At 43.8% G+C, this 12,613-nt stretch overlaps 1 protein-coding gene across 3 annotated transcripts in view; it reads left to right on the forward strand.

The window, feature by feature from the left end:
- LOC112215928 (ral GTPase-activating protein subunit beta) overlaps positions 1-12,613 on the forward strand; it is a 39,893-nt gene that overhangs the window by 17,286 nt on the left and 9,994 nt on the right. For all 3 annotated transcript variants that reach the window (XM_024375431.2, XM_024375432.2, XM_024375433.2), the window contains exons 10-20: positions 317-518; positions 2,283-2,450; positions 2,923-3,037; positions 3,356-3,503; positions 3,616-3,680; positions 3,811-3,955; positions 4,771-4,892; positions 5,384-5,566; positions 8,280-8,428; positions 8,736-8,923; positions 9,373-9,476. In XM_024375431.2, coding sequence (XP_024231199.1) covers positions 317-518; positions 2,283-2,450; positions 2,923-3,037; positions 3,356-3,503; positions 3,616-3,680; positions 3,811-3,955; positions 4,771-4,892; positions 5,384-5,566; positions 8,280-8,428; positions 8,736-8,923; positions 9,373-9,476 — 1,589 coding nt within the window. The remainder of the gene's footprint in view (positions 1-316; positions 519-2,282; positions 2,451-2,922; positions 3,038-3,355; positions 3,504-3,615; positions 3,681-3,810; positions 3,956-4,770; positions 4,893-5,383; positions 5,567-8,279; positions 8,429-8,735; positions 8,924-9,372; positions 9,477-12,613) is intronic.

Consider the following 12,613-nt stretch of genomic DNA (forward strand, 5'->3'; position numbering starts at 1 on the left):
AGACCACTTTTTATGGCAAACTCTGTGTCAGACGTCCCTCTTTGTGCGCCTGCTGATTTACGTTCGTATGCGTAAATGTGTGTGTGAGTCTGTGTGTTTTGTAGCCATTTAGGTTTGTTTTCCTTGTCTCATTTTGTGTCTGCACAGTTTGTGTACTTTTAATGTGTATGTGTGTTTGGTCACTTTTCAATGTGTTGTACGTGTGTTTGTCTTCGTTTCTATTTGTGTGTTTCTATCTGTTTTCACGCGTTCATGTGTGAGGATGTCTCATTCCGGGCTTCTTTCACTCCTGTGTCTCCTTCTGTCCCCTCCACAGCCATAGCCACTCAGGTGGGTCTGGAGCTGAGAAGGAAGGGATCCCAGATGTCCACCGACTCCATGGTGTCAAACCCCATGTTCGACACCAACGAGTTCCCCGAGAGCTACGAGGCGGGCCGTGCCGAGGCCTGCGGTACCCTGTGCCGCATCTTCTGCAGTAAGAAGACTGGAGAGGACATTCTCCCAGTCTACCTGTCCAGGTAAAACGGCAGTTTCATCCTAGCGTGCTGCGCTGCTGTACAGTGGGGCAAAAAAGTATTTAGTCAGCCACCAATTGTGCAAGTACTCCCACTTTAAAAAGATGAGAGGCCTGTAATTTTCATCATAGGTACACTTCAACTATGACAGACAAAATGAGAGAAGAAAATCCAGAAAATCACATTTGTAGGATTTTTAATGAATTTATTTGCAAATTATTTTGGAAAATAAGTATTTGGTCAATAACAAAAGTTTATCTCAATACTTTGGTATATACCCTTTGTTGGCAATGACAGAGGTCAAACGTTTTCTGTAAGTCTTCACAAGGTTTTCACACACTGTTGCTGGTATTTTGGCCCATTCCTCCATGCAGATCTCCTCTAGAGCAGTGATGTTTGGGGGCTGTTGCTGGGCAACACAGACTTTCAACTCCCTCCAAAGATTTTCTATGGGGTTGAGATCTGGAGACTGGCTAGGCCACTCCAGGACCTTGAAATGATTCTTACGAAGCCACTCCTTCGTTGCCCGGGCGGTGTGTTTGGGATCATTGTCATGCTGAAAGACCCAGCCACGTTTCATCTTCAATGCCCTTGCTGATGGAAGGAGGTTTTCACTCAAAATCTCACGATACATGGCCCCATTCATTCTTTCCTTTACACGGATCAGTCGTCCTGGTCCCTTTGCAGAAAAACAGCCCCAAAGCATGATGTTTCCACCCCATGCTTCACAGTAGGTATGGTGTTCTTTGGATGCAACTCAGCATTCTTTGTCCTCCGAACACGACGAGTTGAGTTTTTACCAAAAAGTTATATTTTGGTTTCACCTGACCATATGACATTCTCCCAATCTTCTGGATCATCCAAATGCTCTCTAGCAAACTTCAGACGGGCCTGGACATGTACTGGCTTAAGCAGGGGGACATTTCTGGCACTGCAGGATTTGAGTCCCTGGCGGCGTAGTGTGTTACTGATGGTAGGCTTTGTTACTTTGGTCCCAGCTCTCTGCAGGTCATTCACTAGGTCCCCCCGTGTGGTTCTGGGATTTTTGCTCACCGTTCTTGTGATCATTTTGACCCCATGGTGTGAGATCTTGTGTGGAGCCCCAGATCGAGGGAGATTATCAGTGGTCTTGTATGTCTTCCATTTCCTAATAATTGCTCCCACAGTTGATTTCTTCAAACCAACTGCTTACCTATTGCAGATTCAGTCTTCCCAGCCTGGTGCAGGTCTACAATTTTGTTTCTGGTGTCCTTTGACAGATCTTTGGTCTTGCCATAGTGTAGTTTGGAGTGTGACTGTTTGAGGTTGTGGACAGGTGTCTTTTATACTGATAACAAGTTCAAACAGGTGCCATTAATACAGGTAACGAGTGGAGGACAGAGGAGCCTCTTAAAGAAGAAGTTACAGCTCTGTGAGAGCCAGAAATCTTGCTTGTTTGTTATTGACCAAATACTTATTTTCCACCATAATTTGCAAATGAATTCATAAAAAATCCTACAATGTGATTTTTCTCATCATCTTTTTAAGTGGGAGAACTTTCACAATTAGTGGCTGACTAAATACTTTATTGCCCCACTGTATGTTGGCCTATGTGTGGAGGTATCTTAACTCTGCATTTGTGTTAGCTTTCAATTATTCACTATTTGTGTTAGTCTTGAATCTGTCAGGCTCCTCATATAGCTACCCAAATTAATATTTTTACCCGCTGCAAGTTCAATCGCTATGGTTCCTATTTTGACCTGAAGAAACCTGTCTTTTCCCCCGCAGGTTCTACATGGTTCTGATCCAGGGCCTCCAGATCTCTGACTTCATCTGCAGGCCCGTGCTTTCCAGCATCATCCTCAACTCCTCCTCTCTGTTCTGCTCCGACCTGAAGGGCGTCAACGTGGTGGTCCCCTACTTCATCTCAGCTCTGGAGACCATTCTGCCAGACAGGTAACAATACAATATATATATATTATGTACAATCCTCTAAAACTACGAAACGTGAAACAGGCTCGATGTTGAAAATTGACACTATTGAAACAGACCCAATAGTATATTTTAAATAAAACCTGACTTTATTTGTCAGGTGAACAGGATATAGCAGATGTAAACGGTACAGAGAAATGCTTACTTGAACGCTTTTCCTAACAAATGCGAAAGCTAAGTCAGATTTAAAAAATGATAATCACGCATGAATAAACAATTTAGCCGTTTAATAATTGGGGCACAATGACCAAAAACCCGACCATTCTGGTTCTGTGACCATCTGAATGCCATGGAAGTTGTCCCGTGGCTAATAATATCTGTAATGTTAGCTAATGCTATTTAATGGGAATTCCTTGAGCAACCATAGCAAAACAATTCAGATCATTTCTATGCTCTAGAAATTATAATTATAGGGTACTGTCCCCCTCTGCTACAGGGAGCTGTCTAAGTTCAAGCTGTACGTGAACCCCACTGACCTGAGGAGGGCTTCCATCCACATCCTACTGGCCATGCTGCCGCTCCCACACCACTTTGGCAACGTCAAATCCGAGGTATGGAAATGGTTACAACCTTGGCTTTTTTTTAAGTGTCTGGTGACTACATTACATCATCTAGTCTAGTAAACATGCTTTTTAATATATATTATTTCCCAATACACCTTGATAAGAGTGATACCAGGGCGACAGGTAGCCCAGTGGTCAGAGCATTGGGCCAGTAACCAAATAGGAATTTGTTCTTAACTGACTTGCATTGTTAAATATAATGTGGTGGACACCAGTTCTGTTAACTTCAGTTGTAGTAATGCTAGCTTGATTTTTGTGTTGTGGGTAGGGTGATAAATAGGATTGACTGATTTGATTGATGTGTAGGTTCTTCTGGAGGGGAAGTTCAGTGATGATGATGGGGCACCCCACGACCAGTCCCTTTCCTTCCTGTCCCTGAGGCTACGTCTTGTCAACGTCCTCATCGGAGCCCTGCAGACAGAGACGGACCCCAACAACACCCAGCTCATCCTAGGTCTGCCACTCAGTACCATTCTCTCTCTCTCCCTCTCTTGCTCTCTCTTGATTTCTTGTCTTTTTTTTTTGTCCCTTACATGTATTTAATCTATACATTTTCATCCTTTCAGGTGCAATGCTTAATATTGTTCAAGACTCTGCTCTGTTGGAGTCCATAGGTGCACAAACTGAAACGGTAAGGCCTTTATGATTTCGGTCGGTGTTGATATAAACCAAACTACCGTCATTGACTCAAATAAACAAATGGCTCAATGGAGTTGAGTTTGGAGGCTTTGCTAACGCGCTCTGTCTCCCTACGGTACCAGGGCAATGTGGATGGGAGCCACGCGGGGCTGAAGGGCCACAGCCGCACCAGCAGTAGCTTCAGCTTTACTAGCGGGGGCAGCACTGGCACTGAGGCCACCAGCCCAGACTCAGAGCGCCCGGCCCAGGCGCTACTCCGGGACTACGGTAAAGCTAGTCCTTAAATTATAACTAGCTTTCTTTAGTACGATAACCATTACTATGATAACTGATTGTAGCCACGTCCCAGACTACAATAAGGACTTACTACATGCTAACTAGCTAGCGATAGCACAATTGCTATATCTACTGTTACTATGATAACCGATTGTAACCAAAAGCCATTTTCACAAGCAGGCTGCATTAAGGTCAGACTAGGCATGCTATGTATTGTTTAGCACGATAGCCATACTACAATAATTTTATTTAGCATATTCATTTCACTCAGATGTTGAATGTTGTTGCTGTTTCCATTCACAAGTACTGACACCTGGTCAATGTTCTAGAAATGCAACTGTCTCAATTAACAACACTGTATTTGTCCATAGCCAACGTGGTGAAAGTGATATACAGAGTTAAAAAGCGCTGGGTAAAAATGATCTGTATGTGATGCAAGTACTACACTTGTTTGCTGTGATGCTGTGCTACTGGTCTTGAACTGGAAAAGACTATCCCTCAACACTATATTTGTTATAACTATCGCTCTCTAGGCACATGTAGTTACCTTAAAAAGCCATTCATCTTTTTGCTACTGTGTGAATTCTGTTTTCACCTGTTGAGTTTAACGCTTACTTCCGGTTTCACACTGCATCTGATATTTCACATGATTAGGGTTTTAGGATTAGGATTATCTTCTGTGTGCTGTGTTATGGAAGGCTACCACATGATCAGATCTTATTGAGGTCATTATTCAGATAACGAGTCATGGGCTGGTCCATCTGTGGTGGTGGTGTTTCGGGGTTTACATCCTCTAGCTTTTACAGATACTGCGGCGGGCCTCCTGGTGCGCAGCATACACCTGGTCACCCAGAGGCTCAACTCCCAGTGGAGGTCCGACATGAGCATCTCATTGGCCGCCCTGGAGCTGCTGGCTGGCCTGGCCAAGGTGACACCACAACAACGCATGCTAGACCTAACTACACTACACTAAACCTAACTACGGTACACTATCCTAACACAAGCTAGACCTTGCTTCGAGATGAGGTTGGAGTATACTGAACTTTAATATATTCCAACTCTTTCCCACCGCATCCCCTTTCCCTTTTCTTTCCCACCCCATCTCTAACCTAAGTACCCAAACACATCCCAGCTTTAACATGACTTAAAATACACCGGCCCCAACTTCACCCCAACACACAACCTACCTTCATTACGTATAAATCCATTATATTTTTATTATTACCACTGCACATGCTGAGACTTAACACCAGTCCACCACACCAGACCCAGCCAACACCCAGCTGTAAAACACTCTTCTGCAAGGGATAACCCTCAATAAAAAGATAACACATTGAAAAGGAGTCGATTAAGGTTTAGCATCCACCCAACCCACTGTACATGCACATCTAAAGTGTGTTTCTGGCTCTGTGTCCTCAGGTGAAGGCGTGTGTGGACTCTGCGGACCGTAAGCGTGCCGTCAGCTCAGTGTGTGGTTACATTGTGTACCAATGCAGCCGGCCGGCCCCCCTTCACTCCAGAGACCTCCACTCCATGATCGTAGCAGCCTTCCAGTGTCTGTGTGTGTGGCTGACCGAGCACCCAGACATGCTGGATGAGAAGGTCGGTCACTTCAGTCTAGACTGGATTCCAAACCATATTGTAAAAGTAAAATGATTCAGCAGATGGCCATATGCCATCTGGACAGTAGGGTGGAAAAAAGTCCTTGTGTTTTCATGCGCTCACACCTGCACATGTTTTCTTCCTGGCACTGATTCTGCTGATAGCAGCTATTTTAAAGGAGCGTCTCCTTGTGTTATGAAACTAATAAGTAGCTTGCTAATATTGATACCCCCGCTAATTCTAGGAGTCCGTGACCTGATTTAAGTTGTGTACAGTGCCTTGCGAAAGTATTCGGCCCCCTTGAACTTTGCGACCTTTTGCCACATTTCAGGCTTCAAACATAAAGATATAAAACTGTATTTTTTTGTGAAGAATCAACAACAAGTGGGACACAATCATGAAGTGGAACGACATTTATTGGATATTTCAAACTTTTTTAACAAATCAAAAACGGAAAAATTAGCGTGCAAAATTATTCAGCCCCATTAAGTTAATACTTTGTAGCGCCACCTTTTGCTGCGATTACAGCTGTAAGTCGCTTGGGGTATGTCTCTCTCAGTTTTGCACATCGAGAGACTGAAACTATTATTGACATTACTACTATTATTGACATTTCACATTTTTAAAATAGTGGTGATCCTAACTTACCTAAGACAGGGAATTTTTACTAGGATTAAATGTCAGGAATTGTGAAACTGGGTTAGTTGTATTTGGCTAAGTTGTATGTAAACCTCCGACTTCAAATGTATACTAAAAAGGACATGTCCCAAACTAATGATTCAACCCAAAACCAAAGGCCACATGGCCACCAAGAAAATAAAAACCTGCAGCCTCCTGGCTCTGCAAGCTTGCACACTATTCGTCTCCCCATTGCCTCCACCTATGGGCTTAATAAGGCTTAACATCCACCGCTGCCACCTGGGTATGGTGTGTGGAAGTGTATCCTGGTAGTGTGTTGCCTAACTGTGCTAACACTAAACTACCCACCATATCATAAGTTTAACACTTGCAATAACTGAGATGTGGTTGTTTTCCCCCCTGCTTAACCTAGTGGGATGCACTTACTGCAAGTAGCTCTGGATAAGAGGTTCTGCTAAATGACTAATGAAAAATGTGTCATAACTGAACTTTTACATAGTAAAATGGCTTTGGCAGTAGGTCTATACTCAATCCATTGTGTTTTATTCAACAGCAATGTGCCAAATTGCAATATGCTTTGTGTTACAGTGGATTTTAGAGTAGACTAACATTTTGTATACACTACCGTTCAAAAGTTTGGGGTCACATAGAAATGTCCTTGTTTTCCATGAAAACATACATGAAATGAGTTGAAAAATGAAGAGGAAATATAGTCAAGATGTTGACAAGGTTGTAAATAATGATTTTTAATTGAAATAATAGTGTCCTTAACTTTGCTTTCGTCATAGAATCCTCCATTTGCAGCAATTACAGCCCTTTTGGCATTCTAGTTTTCAATTTATTGAGCTATTCTGAAGAGATTTCATCCCATGCTTCCAAAAGCCCCTCCCACAAGTTGTTTGACTTGATGGACACTTCTTATGTACCATACAGTCAAGCTGCTCCCACAACAGCTCAATAGAGTTGAGACCCAGTAACTGTGCTGGCTACTCCATTATAGACAGAATACCAGCTGACTTCTTCCCTAAATAGTTCTTGCATAGGTTGGAGCTGAGCTTTGGGTCATTGTCCTGTTGTAGGAGGGAATTGGCTCCAATTAAGCGCCATCCACAGGGTATGACATGGCGTTGCAAAATGGAGCGATAGCCTTCCTTCTTCAAGATCCCTTTTACCCTGTACAAATCTCCCACTTTACACCACCAAAGCACCCCCAGACCATCACATTGCCTCCACCATGCTTGACATTTCTGCATGAATGTTTTTCTTTGTGATCCGAACACCTCAAACTTAGATTTGTCTGTCCGTAACACTTTTATCCAATCTTCCTCTGTCCAGTGTCTGTGTTCTTTTTCCCATCTTAATCTTTTCTTTTTTTTTTGTCCAGTGTGTGATATGGCTTTTTCTTTGCAACTCTGTTTAGAAGGCCAGCATCTAGGAGTTGCGTCTACACTTGAGATTGGTGTTTTGCGGGTACTATTTAATGAAAATGCCAGTTGAGGACTTGTGAGGTCTGTTTCTCAAACTAGACACTAATGTACTTGTCCTCTTGCTCAGTTGTGCACTGGGTCCTCCCACTCCTCTTTTTTATTCTGGTTAGAGACAGTTTGCGCTGTTCTGTGAAGGGAGTAGTACACAGCGTTGCAATTTCTCGCATGGAATAGCCTTCATTTCTCAGAACAAGAATAGACTGACGAGTTTCAGAAGAAAGTTATTTTGTTTCTGGACATTTTTTAGCCTGTAATCGAACCCACAAATGCTGATGCTCCAGATGCTCAACTAGTCTAAAGAAGGCCAGTTTTATTGGTTCTTTAATCAGAACAACAGTTTTCAGCTGTGCTAACATAATTGCAAAAGGGTTTTCTAATGATCAATTAGCCTTTTAAAATTATACACTTGGATTAACAATGTCTACACTGTATTTCTGATCATTTTGATGTTATTTTAATGGTTAAAGAATGTTCTTTTCTTTCAAAAACCAGGACATTTCTAAGTGACCCCAAACTTTTCAACGGTAGTGTATGTGGAGTTAAATATGTCTAGCGTGATGCCTGTGTTTGACGTGCGTCTCTGTCAGGACTGTCTGATGGAGGTATTGGAAATTGTAGAGCTGGGTATCTCAGGCAGCAAGTCCAAACAGGAGCAGGAGGTGAGACACAAGGGAGAGAAGGAGCACAACCCCGCCTCCATGAGGGTCAAGGATGCAGCAGAGGCCACCCTCTCCTGGTGAGGCTCTAAATCCAGCACAATGCACTAAACACCTTGGATGTGTTCATTAGACACCAACTGGAAGGAAAGTGGTTGATACAGGGTGGGACTTGTCCAATAAGAAATGCTGATTTTTGTTCTGATTCAAAAGGTTTTGCTACAGTGTGCTCTAAAAGAAATGACTGCATTTATGCTCAGAATTACACATGGTCCATTAATAACTAATCAAACAAATGATTCATGTTTGTTGGTCCCATCTGGGGATCAGTCTAGACTCTTTGAAACCACTATCTGTCCCTCCCCTCCCTCTCTTGTTGTTGTCCAGTATTATGCAGGTCCTGGGGGCCTTCCCATCCCCAAGCGGCCCGGCCTCTACCTGCAGCCTGCTAAACGAGGACACTCTGATCCGCTACGCCCGGCTCAGCGCCACGGGGCCCAGCAACTTCCGCTACTTTGTCCTGGACAACTCGGTCATCCTGGCCATGCTGGAGCAGCCACTGGGCAATGAGCAGAGTAAGTGTGGTGCGTGTAAAACCGTTTTCTAAAGCAATAATTCACTTTGGTTAGGATTTACTGTGGTACTAGCACGGCTGTGGTGGTAGACGGTACGAGGCGAAGACCGCACCGCAGCCTTGTTTATAACCACAATAATTCACGCCCACTCATGTATTATTGCTTTAGTAACGTTATCCTTTATGGTATTGATGATTCTTGTCGTTCTTTATATTTATTTACAGTTTGTAATATTGTTGTATTTGGTGTTTGTGTTACTCAATTTGACTCATCTTGTAAAGTGAACAGTACTGAGACTGATACATAAATGCAAATAGGATAGTATCTTATAACAGTGAGTAGGCATCTCAGTGGCAGGTGGCTAGTCAGGTGGCAATTTTGGCTCAAACTAGTAGTTTGTTTCCACTTTCACTGGGAGCCCGGTGTAACTGCTTCTGCTGTCTTCTCAGACCCCAGCCCGTCAGTGACGGTCCTAATCCGGGGCATGGCCGGCCGACACGCTTGGACTATGCAACTCTTCCACCAGCCCAGAGGAGCACGGGCCAACCAGAGGGTGAGAGGAGTTGGCCCACTGTGCCACCTTGGTCTGCCAGTTTTACACACTCACTCCGTACTGTGAGTGTGCTAGCATACTAAACTAATGGAGCCAACTCCAGCAACACCATCCAACAGCAGAATAGAGGCCTTCACCAAGAGCAGGCACCATCTGAAGCTGTCAAGATTAGACTACTCTCCTTTTCTTTTCTTTTTTACGAACTCTGATCTACTTTTTTGTCTATACACTGCATGCTGTGAATGTGTACAAGACAGCCTAACTAATTTTATTATATATATATATATATACACACACACACACACACACAGACAGAGTGCCTTGCAAGAGTATTCATCCCCCTTGGCGTTTTTCTTATTTTGATGCATTACAACCTGTAATTTAAATTGATTTTTACTTGGATTTCATGTAATGGACATAAACAAAATTGTCCAAATTGGTGAAGTGAAATGCTCCAGAGTCTGCAACACCACTAAGTAAGGGGCACCACCAAGCAAGTGGCACCATGAAGACCAAGGAGCTCTCCAAACAGGTCAGGGACAAAGTTGTGGAGAGTTGTACAGATCAGGGTTGGGCTATAAAACAAATTCAGAAACTTTGAAGGTCCCACGGAGCACCATTAAATCCATTATTAAAAAATTGAAAGAATATAGCACCACAACAAACCTGCCAAGAGAGGGCAGCCCATCAAAACTCACAGACCAGGTGCAAGGAGGGCATTAATCAGAGAGGCAACAAAGAGACCAAAGATAATCCTGAAGGAGCTGCAAAGATTGGAGTATCGGTCCATAGGACCACTTTACGCCATACACTCCACAGAGCTGGGCTTTATGGAAGAGTGGTCAGAAAAAAGACATTGCTTAAAGAAGAAAATAAGCAAACACATATGGAAGAAGGTACTCTGGTCAGATGAGACTAAAATTGAGCTTTTTGGCCATCAAGAAAAACACTGTCTGGCACAAACCCAACACCTCCCATCACCCCAAGAACATCATCCCCACAGTGAAGCATGGTGGTGGCAGCATCATGCTGTGGGGATGTTTTTCATCAGCAGGGACTGGGAAACTGGTCAGAATTGAAGGAATGATGGATGGCGCTAAAGACAGAAATTGAGGGAAACCTGTTTCAGTCTTCCAGAGATTTGACACTGGGACAGAGATACACCTTCCAGCAGGACAATGACCCTAAGCATACTGCTAAAGCAGCACTCGAGTGGTTTAAGGGGAAACATTTAAATGTCTTGGAATGGCCTAGTCAAGCCCAGACCTCAATCCAATTCAGAATCTGTGGTATAACTTAAATATTGCTCTACGCCAGCGGAACCCATCCAACTTGAAGGAGATGGAGCAGTTTTGCCTTGAAGAATGGGCAAAAATCCTAGTGGCTAGATGTGCCAAGCTTATAGAGACATACCCCAATAGACTTGCAGCTATAATTGCCCACCCCCCCCAAAAAAATATATTTTAATTCCAGGTTGTAAGGCAACAAAATAAGAAAAATGCCAATGGGGTTCATACTTTCGCAAGCCACTTTGTGTGTGTGTGTATATATAATCTCAGCAAAAAAAGAAACGTCCTCTCACTGTCAACTGCATTTATTTTCATGAAACTTAACATGTGTAAATATTTGTATGAACATAAGATTCAACAACTGAGACATAAACTGAACAAGTTCCACAGACATGTGACTAACAGAAATTGAATAATGTGTCCCTGAACAAAGAGGGGGGGGTCAAAATCAAAAGTAAAAATCAGTACCCGCTGCATTAAGTACTGCAGTGCAACTCCTCCTCGTGGACTGCACCAGATTTGCTAGTTCTTGCCTTCCACCAAGGCACCTGCAAGTTCCCGGACATTTCTGGGGGGAATGGCCCTAGCCCTCACCCTCCGATCCAACCGGTCCCAGACGTGCTCAATGGGATTGAGATCCGGGCTCTTCGCTGGCCATGGCAGAACACTGACATTCCTGTCTTACAGGAAATCACGCACAGAACGAGCAGTATGGCTGGTGGCATTGTCATGCTGGAGGATCATGTCAGGATGAGCCTGCAGGAAGGGTACCACATGAGGGAGGAGGATGACTTGACTTCCCTGTAACGCACAGCGTTGAGATTGCCTGCAATGACAACAAGCTCAGTCCGATGATGCTGTGACACTCCGCCCCAGACCATGACGTACCCTGCACCTCCGAAACGATCCTGGTCCAGAGTACAGCCCTTGGTGTAACGCTCATTCCTTTGACGATAAATGCGAATCCGACCATCACCCTTGGTGAGACAAAACTGCGACTCATCAGTGAAGAGCACATTTTGCTAGTCCTGTCTGGTCCAGCGACATTGTTGCCGGTGATTTCTGGTTAGGATCTGCATTATAACAGGCCTACAAGCCCTCAATCCAGCCTCTCTCAGCCTATTGCGGACAGTCTGAGCACTGATTGAGGGATTGTGCGTTCCTGGTGTTACTCGGGCAGTTGTTGTTGCCATCCTGTACCTGTCCTGCAGGTGTGATGTTCGGATGTACCGATCCTTTGCAGATGTTGTTACACCTGGTCTGCCACTGCGAGGACGATCAGCTGTCCGTCCTGTCTCCCTGTAGCACTGTCTTAGGCGTCTCACAGTACGGACATTGCAATTTATTGCCCTGGCCACATCTGCATCCTCATGCCTCCTTGCAGCATGCCTAAGGCACGTTCACCCAGATGAGCAGGGACCCTGAGCATCTTATTTTTGGTGTTTTTCAGAGTCAGTAGAAAGGCCTCTAGTGTCCTACGTTTTCACAACTGTGACCTTAATTGCCTACCGTCTGTAAGCTGTTAGTGTCTTCAAATCAAATCAAATCAAATCAAATTTTATTTGTCACATACACATGGTTAGCAGATGTTAATGCGAGTGTAGCGAAATGCTTGTGCTTCTAGTTCCGACAATGCAGTAATAACGAGCAAGTAATCTAACTAACAATTCAAAAAAAAAAAACTACTGTCATACACAGTGTAAGGGGATAAAGAATATGTACATAAGGATATATGAATGAGTGATGGTACAGAGCAGCATAGGCAAGATACAGTAGATGATATCGAGTACAGTATATACATATGAGATAAGTATGTAAACCAAGTGGCATAGTTAAAGTGGCAAGTGA

This window comes from Oncorhynchus tshawytscha, linkage group LG16 (genome assembly GCF_018296145.1).
Source record: "Oncorhynchus tshawytscha isolate Ot180627B linkage group LG16, Otsh_v2.0, whole genome shotgun sequence".
NCBI classification, from domain to species: domain Eukaryota; kingdom Metazoa; phylum Chordata; class Actinopteri; order Salmoniformes; family Salmonidae; genus Oncorhynchus; species Oncorhynchus tshawytscha.